We start from the raw sequence: 21669 nt of genomic DNA, 5'->3' as shown, positions 1-21669 counted from the left end.
TAGTGCTGCAAAGATTAATCGATTAGAAAAAGATTCAAATTACATTTTGCTGCTTCGAGTATTCATTTAATTCAACTGGCGTAATGGTTTGTTTTGTAAGTGTTTGCATTGTTTTATGGATTTTATTGGCAACAGTGAATATGACATAACGCATTTCAAACGGCTGAATCCAGCTGCTCCCTGTTAAGACCAACATAAGCTAAGTTTTTGTTTGAGCTCGAGTTTTTTTGAATGCATTTCTAATTTAGTTTACTGGTATGTTTAGCTGTTTTTGTGGGAATACGTGTTTGAGCCATTTGTAAAGAGCGTTGTAAAAAAAAAAAAAATAAATAAAAAAAGTTGGAATTTTATAGCATTTAAGCTAGCGCACTCTTGTTATGTACGTTACCCAACTGTTCTTTTGTTGTACTTAGATCCTCATTTTTTATACTGTTTGAGGCTCAGCTCAGTTATTTAAATTTTTCATGTTCCTGATCCGATTACTCGATTATTCGAACTAACTAGATCATAAATAATCGATAGCTGCAGCCCTACATGTATTGCTCTTGTGAAATGAAAGTGCAATCCTGCATTGGTTGAACTTAGTAATTTTATTTTGTATTCAATACTCTTGAAAGTAATGTTAGCAAACCGAAAAAAATGTTATTGCAAGCATATAGACTTGTTTTACATATTCTAAAACTTATTTTGTAATGCATTAAAGGTTCGTAATCCGATTACTCGATTATTCGAACTAATTGATAGATTACTTAAATAATCGATAGCTGCAGCCCTAAAGCAAAATCTGATTTTTAGCACATCCAGATTGAAAGTGACTGGCTCTTTTGTAGTCTGAACAGTCACAAAGTATATAAATCTGATTTTTGCAAGACGAATTGACACCACATACGGGAGGTAGTTTCATATCAGATATGGACAAAATGCTTCTCTGTCTGAACAGCTCAGACAAGATTTTACTGTTGGCGACATCACTCTATGCAGGATTATGCCTTCGTTGCAGGTGTGCCCAGTTTGAACAGGCCCACTTGCATTTAAAAAAAAAAAAAAATAGTGTGAATAGTCAGCCCTAAAAACCATATTTGAAGATGAATCCCACTGGAATCGGATATCCCTGCATTCTTAACACATCTGTAAGTGTAGCAGCTGGTTGCTGACTCACCGCTGGCTGTGAGGGAAGGCTGGAAGCCTCTAAGCATATTGGTGAACTCATTGGAGAACCTGCTGTAGAAGCTGTCCGTGAATATGTTCTCCACACGGCCATTCTCAAAGAGGTGCTGCGAGGTGATGGAAAACTGACGTTAGTGAGTGAACTCAAAGTTTGAATTTGGACAGAGCGGACCGGTCTTGCCTGCTGGATGCCGAGGCAGAGGTAGAAGAGGCTGTCGGGCTTGTAGCGCTCGCCAGAGGGCCGCTTGACCTCGTTGATGAATTGACAGAGACCGTAGCTCACCTCCGCTGAGTTGCAGGAGAGGATGTCTTCTTTCAGCACTAACTGGCGCACTAAGGAGAAAAAAAAATCATGTGACAGTTGGCCTTTTTAATGATTATTTTATGACTCACTTCCGATACGTGGAGGTTGCTCCAGGTCGGGCTGAGTATCCCTCCAGCGGATCCATCTCTTCCAGGCGTCCACACCGTACTCGCTTTTCAGCTTCAGGACATTGGGGAGTGTGTTGGTTGCACCGGATCCTTTTTTGCCGGATGCCTCGGCGCTCTTGCTCGACTTTTTACGACCCTAAAAAAACATTTAGTGTTGATAAAATTAAAAAATGATGGAATTATCAATATTGGAGGAGCTTGTGCCAATACATCCATTATTAGATTCATCGAGATTTGACACGTGACGATTCGATTACGATTCATAAATGGTCAAAAACGATGATTTTCCCTAATAACTTAATGACAGCCGCTGCTAGTGGAACAAAATTTAAGACACGTCTGCCGCCCTGACACCTTAAGGGACGCACAAGGTGAGGATGGCGGCAGCTCCAGGTGGTCGGGCTTTGGGTCCTTTTCTGTGCACATTTTTAAGGGCGACAGAGAAAGAGTTCACTGCTCCTTGTCTTTCAGTTGTCCAGCAATAGTTTCAAGTCATGTTAATTGAAAAATGTCCTGAGTGTGTTGCTAAGTCCTGTGTTCGTCTATAAGAGTACACGAACACTCTTGTACTGTTTAGCCTTTACTGTCGTTGTTTTTGAGATGTTAACAGTTAGCTCCGAGCGCTAAGCTATTTAGCGAATTTGCTAACTTTTATTTCCATGTCCATTTGTGCGTTGTTTATTGGTGTACAAAAGTTACTCCATATGCAAATGGTGTAAAACCAGTATTAAGTACAGCGGTAACATTACAAACATGCAAAATAGTAGAGAAATCTGAAAACAAAGTATATTGGTTAAAAGACGCCTTATTTCTAAAGGCGCTTTTTTCCCAGAAAATGTGGAATTCATTCGACCAGTGCAAATTTTTATTGGATTGTTGAGAGAAACAAGTACTGCCTTTGAAACAGCTAATGTTTTTGCACCTCCTTGTGAAAAGGAGCAGCTTAAGTTCAGCTTTGTGTTGTATAGGCATGTTTCCATTGTTCCTGCTGGATCATTAGGTGATAGGACATAAAAACGTAACGGACATAAATTTGTTTGGCTGCTTTAATTAGTGAATAATGGCAAATATACCTTATTTAAATGTATGAAGTAGCCAAAAAGAAAATTTTTTTTATCCTGATCCGGGGGGATCCGGGGGAGATGCATCGAAAAGCGTGATCATCGTTAATATCGTGAAAATAATCGTTCAATTATCGAATCGTAGCACCATGAATCGTAATCGAATCGAATTATAGGGTGGGCACAACCCTATGTTTAATTGTGTGTAAACAAGGCAGATCATTGACTTTCTAGCTTTAGAAAACACCAGACGTATTTCAGAAAATAAAATTGAGGCAATCACTAATGTTATGTTTTCTGCCCGCGCAGAAAAATATTGAGGGAAAAAAAAAAAAAAAAAAATCACCCAGCCTGTTCGTTTATTGTTTAAAAAGGAGTGATACTGTACCACCTTGGGAGTGGTTGCACCAAGTAGATTTAAATGACTGATGGCGCCAACACGACAGATTTCAGTTGAAACAAAGAGGATTATTTAACTTCTTAATATAAGTATATCACCCAGTGTTGCAAAAGATGTTGGTTGTTAATTGTCAGCTGTGTCTAAAGTAAATGGAAATGCTTACAAAGACAATTGTAATTGACATTCAGTACATTAAGAAGAGGGTTAGGGACATTAAGGGGAGAGAAAAAAAAAAGTGAACAAGATTCTTGATCGATTATTCTCAGAATTCTGAGAAATATTTTGAGGAAAAAAAAGAATAAAGTCAGAATTCTGATTATTAAATAGTGCAAATAGTAAGGGTGAAAGTGGGCAACCCTGTCTGGTACCTCTTTGAAGACAAAAACTTTGCAAATCAGGGGTGAAAGTGGCTAGAATTTCTTCCCGAACTCCCTGACATGGTTACAAAACAGCAGTAAGCTCAACCTCCATTTTCTAATTTTTATGTTCCCTCATTTCCTAAAATATGAAAGCAAAATCTCAATTTTAACTTAAGAACATAGGATGTACATTAAAATTGAAGTTAATAGCTAATGTTACATTGTTTTTGTTGAGAAATGAGCACTTACGTTTCCCTTTTTGAAGTTGCGTCTTGTCTTAGCATTTTCAAAGAGCTAAACATATCAAAGAGGGCGTGCCAAATGAAGTGGCAATAGCAACTAAATTTGGTGTATTTATTGATTTAGAGATGCAAACGCGTCATGTTCTTCAGCAGCATGCTCAGGTCTGAAGGGGTTAATATAAACATTTACTTTTTTTTTCCTTTTTTTAAAAGATATAGGTAACATAAATTCACCAAAATAAGTACAAATGACTTATATTATGCAGTGAAATGGAATATTTTTTGAAGATCACGCAAACATTGACTTTTTTAAATTATAAGGAAAAGAATAAGTAGCCTAACATAAATGTAGTAAAATAAATCCAAAGTGTACATTGACAGGTAAGATGATCTGAACCTATCCATCAAAACAAATTAAATAAGGAATTAAAAAGCACCATAAATTCGGGCCTTCCAGCGCCGAATCTTATACCGCAATGGCGTTCCGGACAACTCTCAGCCCTGAATATAATCCCATTAGTGTTGACTGTGGGATTATATACAGTGTATCACAAAAGTGAGTACATCCCTCGCATTTCTGCAGATATTTAAGTATATCTTTTCATGGGACAACACTAACAAAGTACAAAGTAGTAACAAAGTAGTCTGTGTGCAGCTTATATAATAAGAGTTCATTATCCCCTCAAAATAACTCAAAATTATGGCTGTCAAAATCATCGCGTTAACGGGCAGTAATTCATTTTTTAAAATTAATCACGTTAAAATATTTGACGCAATTAACGCACATGCACCGCTCAAACAGATTAAAATGACAGCACGGGGTCATGTGCACTTGTTACTTGTGTTTTTTGGAGTTTTGTCACCCTCTGCTGGCGCTTGGGTGCGACTGATTTTTTGACCATGAGAATTATGTAATTATTAACATCAACAATGGCAAGCTACTAGTTTATTTTTTGATTGAAAATTTTACAAATTTGATTAAAACGAAAACATTAAGAGGGGTTTTAATATAAAATTCCGATAACTTGTACTAACATATATCTTTTAAGAACTACAGGTCTTTCTTTCCATGGATCGCTTTAACAGAATGTTAATGTTAATGCCATCTTGTTGATTTATTGTTATAATAAACAAATACAGTACTTATGTACAGTATGTTGAAAGTATATATCCGTCTTTTCTTTCCATTCCAACAATAATTTACAGAAAAATATGGGATATTTTATAGATGGTTTGAATTGTGATTAATTACGATTAATTAATTTTTAAGCTGTGATTAACTCGATTAAAAATTTTAATCGTTTGACAGTCCTACTCAAAATATAGGCATTAATATCTAAACCCCTGGCAACAAAAGTGAGTACAACCCTTAGAAACTACGTACATCCCTTAATGTCCAAATTGAGTACTGCTTGTCATTTTCCCTCCAAAATGTCATGTGACAGGAGTGCTGTCAGCATTGCTGCAGAGATTGCAAAGGTGGCGGGTCAGCCTGTTAGTGCTCAGACCATATGCCGCACTCTACATCAAATTGGTGTGCATGGCTGTCACCCCAGGAGGACGCCTCTTCTGAAGACTGTATACAAGAAAGCCCACCCATCTCATCAGACCATAGGACATGGTTCCAGTATTCCATGTGCTTTGTTGACATGTCTTCAGCAAACTATTTGCGGGCTTTCTTTGACATTTAGGGACATTTAGGGATGTAAGTATTTACTACGGGGTGTACTCACTTTTGTCGCCAGGGGTTTAGACATTAATGGCTATATTTTGAGAGGAAAATAAATTAGCTATTATACAAGCTGCACACAGACTACTTTTCATTGTGTCAAAGTGTCACTTTGTCAGTGTTGTACCATGAAAAGATATACAGTGGTACCTCTACATACGAATTTAATTCGTTCCAGGACCTTGTTTGTAAGTCGAAATGGTCGTATGTCGAGCAGGATTTTCCCATAGGAATACATTATAATTCCATTAATTCGTTCCAAAGCCTAAAAACATATACTAAATTCTTAATAAATACTGCTGGCACTGTTACAAATGGCAATTAAACATAGAAAAACAAATAAGTTATAAATAAATAATTCAGAATAATATAATAATAATAAGAAGAATTAATAATTATTCCTGTAAATAATGTAACGAATCGGATTCTAATATGGCGGACACTTTTTACTGTCCCTGAACGCACCGCGAAGCTGACGTCTCAGTGAGATAGGTCGGTGCGGTAGAGATAATACTTTCGTTTTCTTGAGAGCAGTCAACTGCTTAAGACAATGGGCGTTTTGTGTTGGATAAGTTCTTAAATAAATGATAAAAACGTGACGAAGCTGGCGATTTCCTTGGCAATGTTACCACAATGATAATTGTCACCTTAACTTATAAATAGTGGCGAACGGTGGTCGGAAGAGGACCACGGAGCTGTATTGTTGAGCCAGTTCAGGGACGCGCACCCCAAGCTCATATTTTTCTATAACTTGCATCTTCATTTCAAAGGTAAGCATCACTTTTTTCCTTGTTTCTCCAACTGTATCAACTTTTTTTGAAAACTGTGTTGATTTCTCACACAAGAAAATCCACCGTGCCTTCGTTTGCAGTGCTGTCGTGTCGTCGTATTTCGAGCAACTCGTCGGATGTAGAAACAAATGGCGGCTCAAATTTTACGTCGGATGTCGAAAAGATCGTGTGTCGAAGTGATCGTATGTAGAGGTACCACTGTACTTAAATATGAAATATGTGCGGGCTGTACTCACTTTTGTGATACACTGTATGGGACATAACACTAAACCTGACATTTCAACAGTGGTGTGCACCTGACAGCACTTACCCTCGACTCTCTGACTTTCCTGGATGCCTGGCGTTTTCGGGAACTGGTGCGCACGGGACTCGCTGGCGACGGCTCTCGCTGCTGGCTCATCTTCTCAAGGACTTCTAAGGGGTCAGAAGCGCAGTGGGCATCAAAAGCAAGTCTTGCAGGAAGCCGGGCGTCATCGAGTCGGAAAGCTCACCGACAGGGAAGTCGTTTTCTATGTCCAGGGGAGGTCCAGGGACATTGGGATCGTCCCAGCTGTTTAGCAGGCTGGCTAGATCTGCAGTGTCCAAGTCATCGCTATAGGTGCTTATCCCATCTGTAAAGGAAATGTCACATTGATGAAAAGATCATACCTCCATATATGTCAGTGCTCTGATAAGGTCAAGCTGACCTCGTTCAAGGCCTATTGTATATCCCCTCTACACTGCACATTTGTGGACAAATTTTAATAAATTTCCTTCTTTCTTTTTCTCTTTCCTTTCTTGTGACATTGATTTTAATGTTGACGATGATGATGATGATGATGTTGATGACAATGACAATAAATTCAAATTCAAAATAAAGTAAGCTTTCAGAGACTGCAAGTGGCATATAATGAATCTCTGAAAATTTTGTTAAAAAGGCTTGAAATGGAGCAGTACCTCAGAATTGTAGCTGCTCAGGTAATACTCTCCAGTCTGTTTCAAGAATGTTGATCTTTAACCCTTTAAGGTCCGAGCCCATTTCATCTGATTTTGCCATTATAGATCAAAGAAAGAATTGTTCACAATGGCCTGGTTTGGTCCCTTTTTTCAGAACACCTAAAACTTCATGTCCAAACTGTTGTTTTCTTCACTGACCAATTATAAATCGACATTTTGAGACCAAAATGACAAAAATTCCCAAAATTCTTTGTCAAAATTAGTAATATTGATGTGATATTAACAACCAAACATGCTCAACGAACAGTTTTGAACCTTGATAATATTTATTCAACATGTTAGGTTGAACATTCAAACCAAAGAAATTTGAATCAATAGTTTTATATTTGATAATTCAACAAAAAGCAGGTACAATAATAGCTGTTTTTGGCCTTTATACAGTCTCTGGTCAAAACAGGTGATGTATAGTAGACTACAGTGCAAAACAGTGAAAAAAATACATATACCATCTAACACAAAAGGTTTGGAGCACATCTCTTTGCGAGTTTAGGTTTTGTAACCAACATCTAATGGAAATGATGTGCACTAGAGCTGTCCCGACTAGTCGACATAGTCGACGTCATCGATGACGTAAATCCGTCGACGAGCAAAACATCACGTCGACGGTTAATGAAGGGTTAAAAAAATATATGCGTGGAAAGTTCAGAATGTGGGACGCTCTGCATGCAAGCGGGGAAAGCGGCACAAAGACAAAAAAGCGCACCAGAGTGTCCAAAACATTGACTTATTTCAAAGAAACAAAGGAGGGTACACTGTTTTGTCCTGTCTCTTCAATGCCAAGCTTGGCTGCACGTCGGCCGAGAATGAACACCTAAAGCGCCGTCAACCAGTTTGTAAGTCCATCTAACTAACTAACGACATGTTTTATTGAAGTTGCTAAGCCTGTCACGATATGCAATGAGTCCAATTATCTCACGGCAAATAAAAATGAGGCCGGTAATTTTCACGGCTGCCTTTTATCGCTGCGCACGTCCGTGCGTGCGTTCATACATTGGTGCGTGCGTGCTGATGGCTCCAGTTCCTTTCTCTTATCAACAAGCTGTATAATTAAAGTTCAGACATACAAAATAAGAAAACACATCCATATTAAACACGTTAGCACTGCTACACTGAGGTGAATGGGGGAAAAAGGCAACTTACTTTAGCCTGCTATAAAACATTGGCAGTTGTCTCGTGAAAGCAAACTTGCGGTTAAAAGGTGACACTTCAAACAAGAAAAATGACTGGTTAACAACATTTGCAAACGAAAAAATGACCCCAAAAAAATCTATTACTGACACTACTTGCAATTACAAAAAGTGCTTTTTTGCTGAGTGTAAAGCTGAAGTTAGCGGTTTAGCGAACGTACTTCCGGTAAACATTTCAAAATAAAAGCATGTCATGTTCTTCATATAAATAGCGATTTCTGGAGTTAATCCCACATACTTCAAAATTCAGATTCTACACTAAAAATACCTTTAAAATGACACTCTTTATGAAAAATCTGATTGGCAATGAATAATTATAATTATCATAATACTATTATATATAGTACTATAATATTAATGCGAGGTGTTTTTTCAAGAATTGTTTTGAATCATGTTGGAAAGGAAGTCAGTGTTCTGAATCTGTTTACATGCCATTCTTTTGCACTAGTTAATTCTATCAGCATTTGAACTCGTTTATTTTTTGATTTATTATTGTTATTTACGTGTTTATTTGTACTTAAGTAAATAATTTACGTGTTCCAATATGTTTTTTGAATTGATAAGCGTCAACAAAAAATTTCATTGCTACATTAGTAAAAAAAAATTTTTTTTAATTTATAAGATTAGTCGACTAATCGTAAAAATAGTCGGCTGACTAATCGGGAAAAAATTAGTCGTTTGGGACAGCCCTAATGTGCACAAAATCATGCTAGAACACATGCGTGGGCGTGTCCTGCGACTTTTAAGGGTTCATTTTGACAGTCCTTTGAATGGTTCTAAAAATGTGATTGTCTTGGGCCCAACTAACATTCTGCACAGTTCTACACGCTGCTGCCTTAAGGCAAAACACTACTACTTTTGTCCACCGGTGTCGCTAAAATTGACCAAAACTAAAAAGTTACCAAGTGCTGCTTTCACCCCTAAGTGACCCAGCGCTTTATCGCTGTAGTTCACTTTTTATTAATTTTTAAAAATCTTTTTCTTGTATTATTGTTGTTGTAATCTGGACCTTAAGTCTGTTTATAAAAGCTAGCTAGCTCTCCATCTGTAGACACAAAGATGGTAACATCAGAGTGAAGTACACCAATACTAGTCTTTTTTGCAGAGGTGACCTAAAGTATGCATGTGATTCGAGTAATGTTGTCTGTATCCATGTGTTACTGCACCGTTTGAGATGTTGAGCTGCCACTGTCGCATGTTTTTCTCTTACCTCCTCCGGCAGCAGTTCCCGGACGCGTCTCTTTGTCTCCATTGGTCTCCGACACCATCTCGGCCATGAGAACGAGCTCGGCCTCGAACGGGTCTTCCGGGAACTTATCCTTGATCTTTTTGATGGTGTCCACGATGCGGTCGGCATTGTTCATGGTGACAGGCAGAAACATTGGCACTGGGAGCTGCAGGAGACACGTACGCGGTCACGACCAGAAGCGAAAAGGATGCGAGTTGACTCGACGTGTTTACATACAGGCAGGGGAAAACCCAACGGCTTGGGGGTCCATTGGCTGTACATGTTCATGGGAATGGGGACATACACCGGCACAGGAATGGGCACCATCATGACCTTTGGTATGGTCAATTCTAGAGGAATAAGACATCCATGAGTGTAAGGCTGCCAAAATACAGTTGAGTTGGACTCAACTTCAAGTTCAATACAATTACACGTAGCTCATGAAGGACTAAAATTAGCAGGATCACCTGTCTGTGACTCTACGTCGACTGTCTGCGTCCGACAAGAGATGCCCTTGTTTTGCACCAGCGGCTTGCACAGCAGAGCCTTATTCTTCATCGATTTAGACGAATTGGTCGTAGAATGTGTGGTGGTGGAAGAATACGTCTTTTTTACCGGACTGTCGTTAATAACGATCTGGCGAGAGCAACACATAAATTAAAAGCAAACAATAATTCATAGAACAGATTCACAGTCAGCCTATGGTAATTAGTAAAAGAACATATAAATATATTAGAACTGAAACGAGTACTCGAGCAACTCGAGTAACTCGAGTTTAAAAACTGATCCGAGTAATTTTATTCACCTCGAGTAATCGTTTATTTTGACAGCTCTAAGCATCACGTTTTGCTCGGACTACTTTTAATGCGGGACAACGCGCTGTCACGTGCGGAGAGGAAGAAGGGGGAAAAAAAAAAAAAAAAACTTACTGCAGCTGACAGCCGCCACAAACGACGCCGACGTTGCCAAATACTAGCCCGCACGATGCTACGTTGGTAACAGCTAGCGTCTGATGCGTCTCATAAAGATCACATGTATGTTGAACTAGATGCGCAATGACAGACTCGGCCGCGTCTGGGCAGCGTTATCAAACAGCCGCCATCTTAAAGCAGTACAGCGCTAAGCGCTAATAAAGAGCGCTAATAAATAAGATTAACGTTACTGTCGCTACTAGCTCACGTAAAGTTAGCCCTGCGGAGGACTAGGTTTCAATTAATTATGACCACTGTCGTTGCGTGGCTAACGTGTCTTACATACAGGCTTTAACATAACATAGCATTGTGGAGTGTTGAGGGTGTAAAATAAAAACTTAATCATGCTAACTATCAATTTTAGCTCAGTAGTCATTGCTGGATAAAACACCAAGTAGCACTGGTCCCTAATGTGCTCCAGTACAGCCTGTATCATACATTTATTTTGAACACTGCAAAAACTCAAAATCCTATCAGGACTTACAGTTTAGACTAACTTAAAACTTAACTAGAACTTAAAAATGGCTTGACACAGAGAAATTAAATTGAAACACGTGGGCAAAAATCCTAACTTTTAAGTGATGTGTGTTATCAAGTGTAACGGCATTTTTAGGTAATATATATATATATATTTTTTTTTTAAATAAGATCTAAAAGTTTTTTGAGTGAAAGCAGTGAATTAGTCTTTTTTTTTTTTTTTTTTTAAATTTTAGCTACAATATACATTGAAAATAAAGACATTGATTGACTGAAAATGGTTCAAGATTAGATGAAATGTCTTGTTTTCTCATGTATATTTATAATTGCTCTTCACCTAAAAATATATTTGTTTTATCCGATTACTCAATTAATCGATATAATTTTCAGTCGATTACTCGATTACTAAAATATTCGATAGCTGCAGCCCTAAAATATATATATAATAAAAAAACAACAACAAAAAAACATTGATTGCTAATGACAAATGTCTGCTTACCACATCAGAGTCTGTTTGCGACTCAGCACCTGCATATACAAAAATGCTTTGATTTAAATGCACCTTTAAAATGATCCAATAAAGCTGCATGTTTTGTGAAATCGGCAATGATGAATTGTTTGTCGAGGCAAGCATGTGTTACCTTTTCCTCGAACAACTGTGGAAGGGTTAGATTCCTCTCTTCCTCGTCTTCTTCGCCTGACTGGAGTATCTACAGCTATTGAACAGAAAGAGTCACTAAGTAATTTTCAAAATAGACAAACAGTGACTGAATTAACCTGGTGGAGGTGTGTCATTTTTGCATAATAGTCGCATGCTTTGCTTAGTGGGTTTGTCAGCGGCGGTTGTGTCCGCGAGAGAGACCACATTTGCGATGACAGGGGAGTCTAAGCGTGGAAAAAAAAAAAAAAAAAAAGGTTAGCAGTTATCATGTGAAATGGTGACGTAGCAGCCAAGGATGGCCCACCTTGCGGGAAGACTTCGCCTTGTGTCTTGACCTGGAGGTTGCAATAGCGTAACAAACATGGTAGGTCACAAAAGTTGCGGACCTCTCCCAGCAAGATGAGACTGTGCTTCAGTTTGCCTTTCCGACCACATGAGGCGCACTTTGCAACCTGGTGGAAAACAGGTGAAATGTGCATATTGCGTTTTTAAAAAATGTTGTTCAACGTTTCATATACTGGTACTTCTCAAAAATGTAGCATAATGTGATAAAGTTCATTATTTTTTGTAATGTACTGATAAACATTAGACTTTCATATATTTTAGATTCATTACACACAACTGAAGTAGTTCAAGCCTTTTATTGTTTTAATATTGATGATTTTGGCAAAAAAGTCAAGAAAAAAACAAACTCCCTATCTCAAAAAAGTAGCATATCATGAAAAGGTACTCTAAAGAAGCTACTAACCTAATCATCTGAATCAACGTATTAACTCAAAACTCCTTGGAAAGATTCCTGAGGCTTTTAAAAACTCCCAGCCTGGTTCATTACTCAAAACTGCAATCATGTGCAAGACTGCCGACCTGACGGCTGTCCAGAAGGCCATCATTGACACCCTCAAGCAAGTGGCTAAGACACAGAAAGAAATTTCTGAGCGAATAGGCTGCTCCCAGAGTGCTGTATCAAGGCACCTTAGTGGGAAGTCTGTGGGATGGAAAAAGTGTGGCAGGAAATGCTGCACAACCAGAAGAGGTGACCGCACCCTGAGAAAGATTGTGGAATCGGCCCGATTCCAGACCTTGGGGGACCTCCAGAAACAGTGGACTGAGTCTGGAGTACAAACATCCAGAAACATGTGAAACATGCTGGAAATGGGTTACAGGTGCCTCATTCCCCAGGTCAAGCCATTTTTTAACCTGAAACAGCGGCAGAAGCGCCTGACCTGGGCTACAGAGAAGCAGCACTGGACTGTTGCTCAGTGGTCCAAAGTACTTCTTTCAGCTGAAAGAAAATTTTGCATGTCATTCGGAAATCAAGGTGCCAGAGTTTGGAGGAAGACTGGGGAGAAGGAAATGCCAAAATGCCTGAAGTCCAGTGTCAAGTACCCACAGTCAGTGATGGTCTGGGGTGCCATGTCAGCTACTGGTGTTGGTCTACTGTGTTTTATCAAGGGCAGGGTCAATGCAGCTCACTATCAGAAGATTTTGAAGCACTTTATGCTTCCATCTGCTGAAAAGCTTTATGGAGATGAAAATTTCATTTTTCAGCACGACCTGGCACCTGCTCACAGTGCCAAAACCACTGGTAAATGGTTTATTGACAATGGCATTACTGTGCTCAATTGGCCTGCCAACTCTCCTGACCTGAGCCCCATAGAGAATCTGTGGGATATTGTGAAGAGGAAGTTGAGAGTAGAGCTGAAACGAATACTCGAGCAACTCGAGTAACTCGAGTTTAAAAACTGATCAGAGTAATTTTATTCACCTCGAGTAATCGTTTATTTTGACAGCTCTAAGCATCACGTTTTGCCCGGACTACTTTTAATGCGGGACAAGGCGCTGATGTCACGTGCGTAGAGGAAGAAGCCAAAAAAAAAAAAAAAAAAAAAAAAAAAAAAAAAAAAAAACTTACTGCAGCCTACAGCCGCTACAAATGACGCCGATGTTGCTAAATACTAGCCCGCATGATGCTACGTTGGTAGCAAGTAGCGTCTGATGAGTCTCAGAGATAACATGTATGCTGAACTAGATGCGAAATGACAGACTCGGCCGTGTCTGGGCAGCGATAGTAAACAGCCGCCATCTTAAAGCAGTAGAGCGCTAAGCGCTAATAAAGAGCGCTAAGCGCTAATAAATAAGATTAACGTGACTGTCACTAGCTCATGTAACGTTAGCCCTGCAGAGGGCTAGGTTTCTATTAATTATGACCACTGTCGATGAGTGGCTAACGTGTCTTACATGCAGGCTATAACATAACATAGTGTTGTGGAGTGATGAGGGTGTAAAATAAAAACTCAATCATGCTAACTATCAATTTTAGCGCAGTAGTCATTGCTGGATAAAACACCAAGTAGCACTGGTCCCTAATGTGCTCCAATACAGCCTGTATCATACAACACTGCAAAAACTCAAAATCCTATCAGGACGTACAGTTTAGACTAACTTAAAACTTAACTAGAACTTAAAAATGGCTTGACACAAATAGAAATTCAATTGAAACACGTGGGGAAAAAATCCTAACTTTTAAGTGATGTGTGTTATCAAGCGTGATGACATTTTTAGGTATATATTATGTATATATCTTTTTAATAAGATCTAAAGGTTTTTTGAGTGAAAGCAGTGAATTAGTCTTTTTTTTAAATTCTAGTTACATCTGAGATGCAATTGTTGGCTGTTTTCAACAATATACATTGAAAATAAAGACATTGACTGAAAATGGTTCAAGATTAGATGAAATGTCTTGTTCTCTCATGTATATTTATAATTGCTCTTCACCTAACAATATATTTGTTTTATCCGATTACTCGATTAATCGATAGAATTTTCAGTCGATTAGTCGATTACTAAAATATTCGAAAGCTGCAGCCCTAGTTGAGAGACACCAGACCCAACACTGTGGATGAGCTTAAGGCCGCTATCGAAGCATCCTGGGCCTCCATAACACTTTAGCAGTGCCACAGGCTGATTGCCTCCATGCCACGCCGAATTGAAGCAGTCATTTCTGCAAAAGGATTCCAGACCAAGTATTGAGTGTATAGCTGATATAATCAATTGAAGGTTGACTTTTTTTTATATTAAAAAACACATTTTTTGTATTGGTCGGATGAAATATGCAAATTTTTTGAGATAGGGATTTTTGTTTTTTTCCTTGACTTTTTTGCCAAAATCATCAATATTAAAACAATAAAAGGCTTGGACTACTCCAGTTGTGTGTAATGAATCTATAATATATGAAAGTTTAATGTTTATCAGTATATTACAGAAAATAATGATCTTTATCAGAATATGCTAATTTTTCAAGAATATATGGCTGTATATGGCGAAAAACGCTCAGGTGACTTGAAGTTCTGCTCTGAAACCCAAAATTGGGCCAAATTTCAATATTGTCCTATATGCATGTGTAATACATCATTAGAAAGTTTAAAATCTTAATTTTCTGGGGAAAGAAATTTTTGAAGAGGGCATTAAAAAAAAAAAAAAAACCTGAACCCTAACCCTAACTCGAGGTCAGAGCATGAGAGAGCATAATTAAAGACACCATGATTTTAACGAGACATTATGCGTACTTCGTGTTGATTTTGGGGCAATTCTGGGTCACTTCCTGTTCATTTTGGGTTGCAGAACAGGAAGTGACCTAGGAATCTCCCCAAATGAATGGGCAATGACTCAAACTCAACAGGAAGTGACCTGTAAATACCCCGAAATACTGAAAGTCAGGATGTTTTGGATGTCTAGCACCATCAAGAGCAGCCATTGAGTTAACAAAGACACTATTCTAGTGGAAGATTTTGGTAGCAACCTCTTGGTTCTAACTTTTTATTTTTAAACAGTGACACCATTTTAACACGATATAGCGATTCTTAGCAGGAGCATATCGGTAATCTTTCGGGATACAAATTAACACAATATATCACCATTTTGATATTTGGTCACACCCCTAGTTGTGATCTGACACTCTTTTGGGAATGCTCAATTTTTTATTTATTTTTTTTTTTGTTAGAATCAGGGCTGTGTAACTTACATGGCAGAAAAGCATAGTGTAGTTGGACCTGCAGTCCTCTGAGCAGAACTCCTCATTGGATTCGCCGTAGAGTGCCTTCTCCAGGTTCTTGGAAACACACTGGCAATACGAGCAGGACTTGCAGTGCTTGCCCCAGAGTGCGTCCAGTTCGTGTTCGTACAGCAGTTTGCAGCCTACGAGACAGTAGCGGCCGTTGTGAAGAAAGTGTCGAACGCGGCGTCTGATTTGGCGACTAACCGTGGCTGCAGAAGGAGCAATCCTTGCCATTGATACGTTTCACCTCCCGGCTGATCTTTTCCTGCTTGCAGTACTCGCACTTGGCGCTCACGTTTTTGGTGGTCTTGAACTCCAGGGCGCAGCTCCAACCGCACACAAACACCACTTTGTCCTGCAGGCGCAGAAAATTGTTAATCTTTATTTAACTCTTTCTCCGCCATTGACAATGATAGACGTCCAATCGTGTGGTGTCCAATCATCCTTCTGCTGTGAATTTAAACGACTTTATCACTACTAGACGTTCAATCCATTTGAAGTGGGAGGACGGCAGCGAAGGAACGTTCGTTTACTTCAAATCGATTGGGAAGTATATGGTCTCAATTTAACACCCGCTTAATGAATTACTATATTATTTCTCTAACATGTCTGCTTAGAAAACGATCGTGCCAAACAACAAGCATGAAACAGTAACAGACAACATTTAACGAGCGATTCTGTCATTTCGTTTTGTGTGTGTGGGCACCTTGACGTGAATGACATCGGGTTTGAACGACATCGTACGAGCGCACTGGGCACAGCTGAGCGTGGGCGCGGCCCCTTGCGGCAGTGGTTGAGGTTCGGTGCTCTGCTCCACATTGGCCGCCCTCGACAACTTTGGGTAAACGGTCCCTTGTTTCTGCTTCACCTTGAACTTCTCCTGCAAATCCACGTGAATACGACGTTAAAGGCATCCAGCGATAGCCATCGATCGCCACCTTGTCGTCAATACCTGGAATGTCATGACGCACGACAGCGAGCAGAAGTTTCTGATGGAGGTGTCGGACATGGCCAGGTGGTACGCCGGTAGGGCGTTCTTGCCGCAGTTCTCGCAGCTCATCTGTGCGCCTGGTAGGCGGGGATGAGAATTGTAGAAGCGGTCAAAAGTCAGGTAAAAACAGATCTGCAGCAAAATGTGAAGCTCCACCAATATGGGATTTTCACAGGCCACTGCCGATTAAAAAAAAAATGAAATTCATGTCCAAAGCTGATTTCTTTAGCCGATATGCTATGTTTTTTAAAGCATGAGGATTATGAAAAGCACCTGAAACTACTGAATTAACAATATTTGCAGCATTATCTATAGTCACTGGTATGGATTGATTTGGCCTTCTTAACTTCAATTCAGTCATGGTTGTTTATAATTCATCGATGTAGTATATGGAATACGTGTCCCATAATCACTCTGTACTCACGTAGCCAATGACAGAACGTAGCACATCTAGTTTGCCATTTCATGATATCTAGTGTGTGCGCCCATAAAAAAGTTAGCAAACGCCACAGTCACCTCCGCTCATTACTGCACAACACCAGCATATGACAATCGACTTTCATAAACAGGACGAGTTTGAAGCACAGCGCTCTTAATTTGTCACTCAATGTTCATCATGTCAGCTGTTAGTTGTCAAAGTGAGGTTGTTCGTAGCAGCCAAGTCAGTAACAATGTTTTGGCAGACTTTGTTGTAAATATCCGGTGTTGTGCCGAAAAATAGCCGCCCCGCGTGAAAGGCCACCACTGACGGGAGCGCCCACACATCAACAACACCAGCACGCCAGAGATGGTCCACAGTCAATCCGGACCACTGACGCGGCCAGTAAACGTTGAACAATAGGAAATAATGGGAACGATTGCCTCCGGCGCTATTTTTTGCCGAACCTGGAACAAAGATGCATTTTGCCTAGTTGGTAACAAGGAATCCGAACTTTTAAAAGCACGTCTGCCGCACGCGCGCGCGCGCACGTGCACACGAGGCAATAAATCTCAGGGGAGAAATTACCGCCTTCATTTTTTATTTATCGTGCGATAAATGGAATTATTGCATATTGCGACAGGCTTAACTGTATTTGTTTATTACAACAATAAATGAAGATGGTATTGACATTAACATTCTGTTATAGCGATCCATGGATAGAAAGACTTAGTTCTTAAAAAGATAAATATTAGTACAAGTTATAGAAATGTTATATTAAAACCCCTTTTAATGTTTTCGTTTTAATAAAATTGGTTAAATTTTCAATCAAAAAAATAAACTAGAAGCTCGCCATTGATGTCAATAATTACACAATTCTCATGGTGCTTAAACCCACAAAATTAGTTGCACCAAAGCGCCAGCAGAGGGAGACAAAAAAACAAGTAACAAGTGGCAATGACACTGCTGTCATTTTAATCTGTTTGAGCGGGGCATGTGCGTTAATTGCGTCAAATATTATAATTAATGCCCGTTAATGCGATAATTTTGACAGCTATAAAATGTATATATTAGAAATTAAACCAATAGAACTTCAAATATTTCATGAACTTTAAATTAGTGCTGTCAAATATATCGCGTGAACGGTAATTTTTAAATTTAATCATGTTAAAATATTTGACGCATTTAACGCACATGCCCCGCTCAAACAGATTACAATGACAGCACAGTGCCGTGTCTACTTGTTAGTTGCTTGTCTTTTTTTGGTGTTTTGTCGCCGTCTGCTGGCGCTTGGGTGCGACTGACTTTATGGGTTTCAGCACGCTCTGCTGACGTGATTATATGTTGACGCGAACTCATACCAATACAGTGCTATAAAGACCAGCTAACGTCTGCATCCAGTATTCAGTGGCAGGTCTCGCAGTCTCATCACACTGTGTCTTATACATGCATCGCTTGTGAGTTGCATTCTTTCTTTGTATACATTTATGAGCATTGTGTAATTATTGGTGATGTGCATTTCATTTTGCTTACATATATGGAGCAATGTAGTTACATTTTTTGTTGCTTGTGAGCAAATTGGCTAGTGCTACTGCTCAAATGGACACGTGTGTGTATATTTTGTGTTATTTTGTGACTTGTGCAAGTTATTGACACAATGTTTATTATTATCAGTTTTACAAAAATCAGAAATGTGCTCCTGTCAAGAGAATTGATGACTCCAGTAAAAGCCATTCGACTTTGCCTCAACGTCTGATTCCTTTTGAGAGCTTCTGTTGTTCGCTATCTGTCAATTTGTTTACTCACACACATTGAGGACAGAATACAGAGCAAAAATAATATTCCCATCTCTCAAAAAAATAATGTTCGCAAAAAGAAAAGCGCTTCTATCTATATTAATGAGGCTCAGACTTTGGACAAACTATTCAAACATTTCGTTTAGCTCGACAAATACACTGGATGGAAATATTCAGTCACAATATACAAACGATACGCTCGTACGCTGTGAAGCCAGCACTCAAATGATGTACAATGGATGGACAATTAAACAGGGAACTACAGCGTCGGTCGAGGGACAAAACACACTCATTGGCTTGATTTCTAAGTAATTTAAAACTCGCAATTGACACCTTGTGGTGTGTTTCAATCACTACCTTACGTAGTTAAAGACACTGTGGAAGAACGGCAGGGAGCCATGTGACGTCACCGCTCGCTGACATCAACAATGGCGAGCTACTCGTTTATTTTTTGATTGAAAATTTTACAAATTTTATTAAAACGAAAACATTAAGAGGGATTTTAATATAAAATTTCGATAACTTGTACTAACATTTATCATTTAAGATCTACAAGTCTTTCTATCCATGGATCCCTTTAACAGAATGTTAATAATGTTAATGCCATCTTGTTGATTTATTGTTATAATAAACTAATACAGTACTTATGTACCGTATGTTGAATGTATATATCCGTCCTGTCTCTTATCTTTCCATTCCAACAATAATTTACAGAAAAATATGGCATTAATTAATTTTTAAGCTGTGATTAACTCGATTAAAAATTTTAATCGTTTGACAGCCCTACTTTAAAAATACCCTTATACAACCAAGTAAAAAAAAAAAAAAAAAAAAAAGTACAGGGGCAGTTTTAGGGAAAAAAATGACTTTACAATGTACAATAAAGTCAAAACTGAGTGATAATTGCTTTTAGAGCAAGAATTTGGTTTAAAAGATTTTAAGCTTCTTAAGTTGAGAAAATCAAATGTGTTCATCTTTTTTTAAAAAGCTCATATATTTCTTCTGAAACTGCCAACTGCACACACACAACACAAAATCCGGAGTAACCAATGCTAGCTGTTGCACATGGCGATTAGTTACCGAATGGTATTAGCAAAGCTAGCCCACATTAGCATATACAAATCATAATCACGTTCTAGGTTGAGACCACCAACTGCATTAGCTCACAATGACAGAAACCTTTGAGACCAAAAGCTTCCTGACAGACTATCCTTAAACAAGGAACACAAGAAAAATAGCGTCCACCTTAGCTTAACAACTAACCTTTGGCAACTACATAGCATATTCAATCACTTTTTGGTAGACAACACCAACAATATTATCTTATGGATAGGCAACAGAAAAATTGGTGAGTTGGTGTACGGTAAGTGAGAGCTTACTTACAGATTATGCTTATACAAGGAACACAACAAGCAAACTTTTAAAAAGCGCTGCCAGCTCGCTTCTAGGAAGCTCATCCACTTCCTGTCCTTTCTCTTCTTCTACGGTTAAATCCTTTTGGCCACAAGGTGGTGCAAATATAAGAAAGATCATCACCCAAACACATAAATTATCCCATTACTGTAATTTTCGGACTATAAATCAGTTTTTTTTGTTTCTCTCGATAGTATGGCCAGGGGTGCGACTTATACTCTGGAGCGATTTATGTCAAATTATTAGCTGGTATTACTGGTATATCATTTCACATGTTATTTTCATACCAAACATCAAGAGGGCGCTCAAGGTCTATGTTTCAACATTGATGAAGAGGAAGCACCGCAACTTCTACCTTCAGAGTTGGCAAAGTTTTTTTTATTTTATTTTTTTAAAGTGACACAGAGGATGAAGATTTCATCGGATTTTGTGATTTGGAGTTACATCAATGGTTTGGTAAACTTGTTAGCATGTTTTTTATGCTAGTTACCGAAATAACTCTTAATAGCTATGTTAACATACCGGGCACGTTCTTAGTTTCTTGTTTATGCGTAATGTAACGTTAGCGTACCATACATCAGTGGTATCCAACTCTGGTCCTTCAGAGCTCCTATCCAGCTTATTTTCCATTTCTCCCTCCTTTAACACACCTGAATCAAATGATCAGCTCAATCAGCAAGCTCTGCAGGAACCTGATAACGATCCTGATTATTTGAGTCAGGTGTGTTTGAGGAGGGAGACATGGAAAACAAGCTGGATCGGGACTCTCGAGGACCAGAGTTGGACACCCCTGCCATACTTATTTAGCCTGTTGTTCTCCATTCCATTTTTTATTTTAAATTGCCTTTCAAGATGACACGTCTGTTCTTGTCGTTGGATTTTATCAGATAAATTTCCCCCCCAAATATGACTTATACTCCGGTGCGACTTATGTTTTTTTCCTCTTCATTGCGCATTTTTTTGGTTGGTGCAACATATACTCAGGTTCGATTTATACAGGTCTCTGCAGGATTCATCAAGCCAAATTTAAGACTTTTTAAGACCATAATGAATAAAATTTAAGATCCATTTCACATCAATGCCGGCAAAAAAAACATACAAAGGATTTGCCAGCTTGTCCGACTCAGCTTTGTGACCATGAGCGGATTTGAACGCATCATGCAGGAGAGTGAGGGCACGCTCTGCGTTTACGAGCAGTCGCAGAGTTGTGATTGATATAAATCTTTAGAAAACAACTACGAAAGCCTGACATCGTTACTTGGTTTGTTACAATCGTTGCGCACTCACCATTTGGAA

The 21669-nt window shown here is 38.9% G+C and overlaps 1 protein-coding gene across 2 annotated transcripts in view; it reads right to left on the bottom strand.

The window, feature by feature from the left end:
• Positions 1-21669, bottom strand: part of LOC130910385 (zinc finger MYM-type protein 4-like) — a 58662-nt gene that overhangs the window by 10995 nt on the left and 25998 nt on the right. The window contains exons 9-24 of one of the 2 annotated variants that reach the window (XM_057827622.1): positions 16708-16823; positions 16462-16635; positions 15960-16110; positions 15723-15895; positions 12006-12153; positions 11818-11925; positions 11682-11756; positions 11540-11568; positions 10060-10228; positions 9830-9942; positions 9575-9758; positions 6673-6792; positions 6492-6595; positions 1561-1735; positions 1349-1500; positions 1160-1274 (exon numbers count right to left, since the gene is read on the bottom strand). In XM_057827622.1, coding sequence (XP_057683605.1) covers positions 1160-1274; positions 1349-1500; positions 1561-1735; positions 6492-6595; positions 6673-6792; positions 9575-9758; positions 9830-9942; positions 10060-10228; positions 11540-11568; positions 11682-11756; positions 11818-11925; positions 12006-12153; positions 15723-15895; positions 15960-16110; positions 16462-16635; positions 16708-16823 — 2106 coding nt within the window. The remainder of the gene's footprint in view (positions 1-1159; positions 1275-1348; positions 1501-1560; positions 1736-6491; positions 6596-6672; positions 6793-9574; positions 9759-9829; positions 9943-10059; positions 10229-11539; positions 11569-11681; positions 11757-11817; positions 11926-12005; positions 12154-15722; positions 15896-15959; positions 16111-16461; positions 16636-16707; positions 16824-21669) is intronic. The other variant, XM_057827623.1, reaches the window with a different exon arrangement.

Source organism: Corythoichthys intestinalis, chromosome 22, assembly GCF_030265065.1.
Source record: "Corythoichthys intestinalis isolate RoL2023-P3 chromosome 22, ASM3026506v1, whole genome shotgun sequence".
NCBI classification, from domain to species: domain Eukaryota; kingdom Metazoa; phylum Chordata; class Actinopteri; order Syngnathiformes; family Syngnathidae; genus Corythoichthys; species Corythoichthys intestinalis.
The sequence above is the reverse complement of the archived record's forward strand: the minus strand, read 5'-3'. Positions and strand labels throughout refer to the sequence as shown.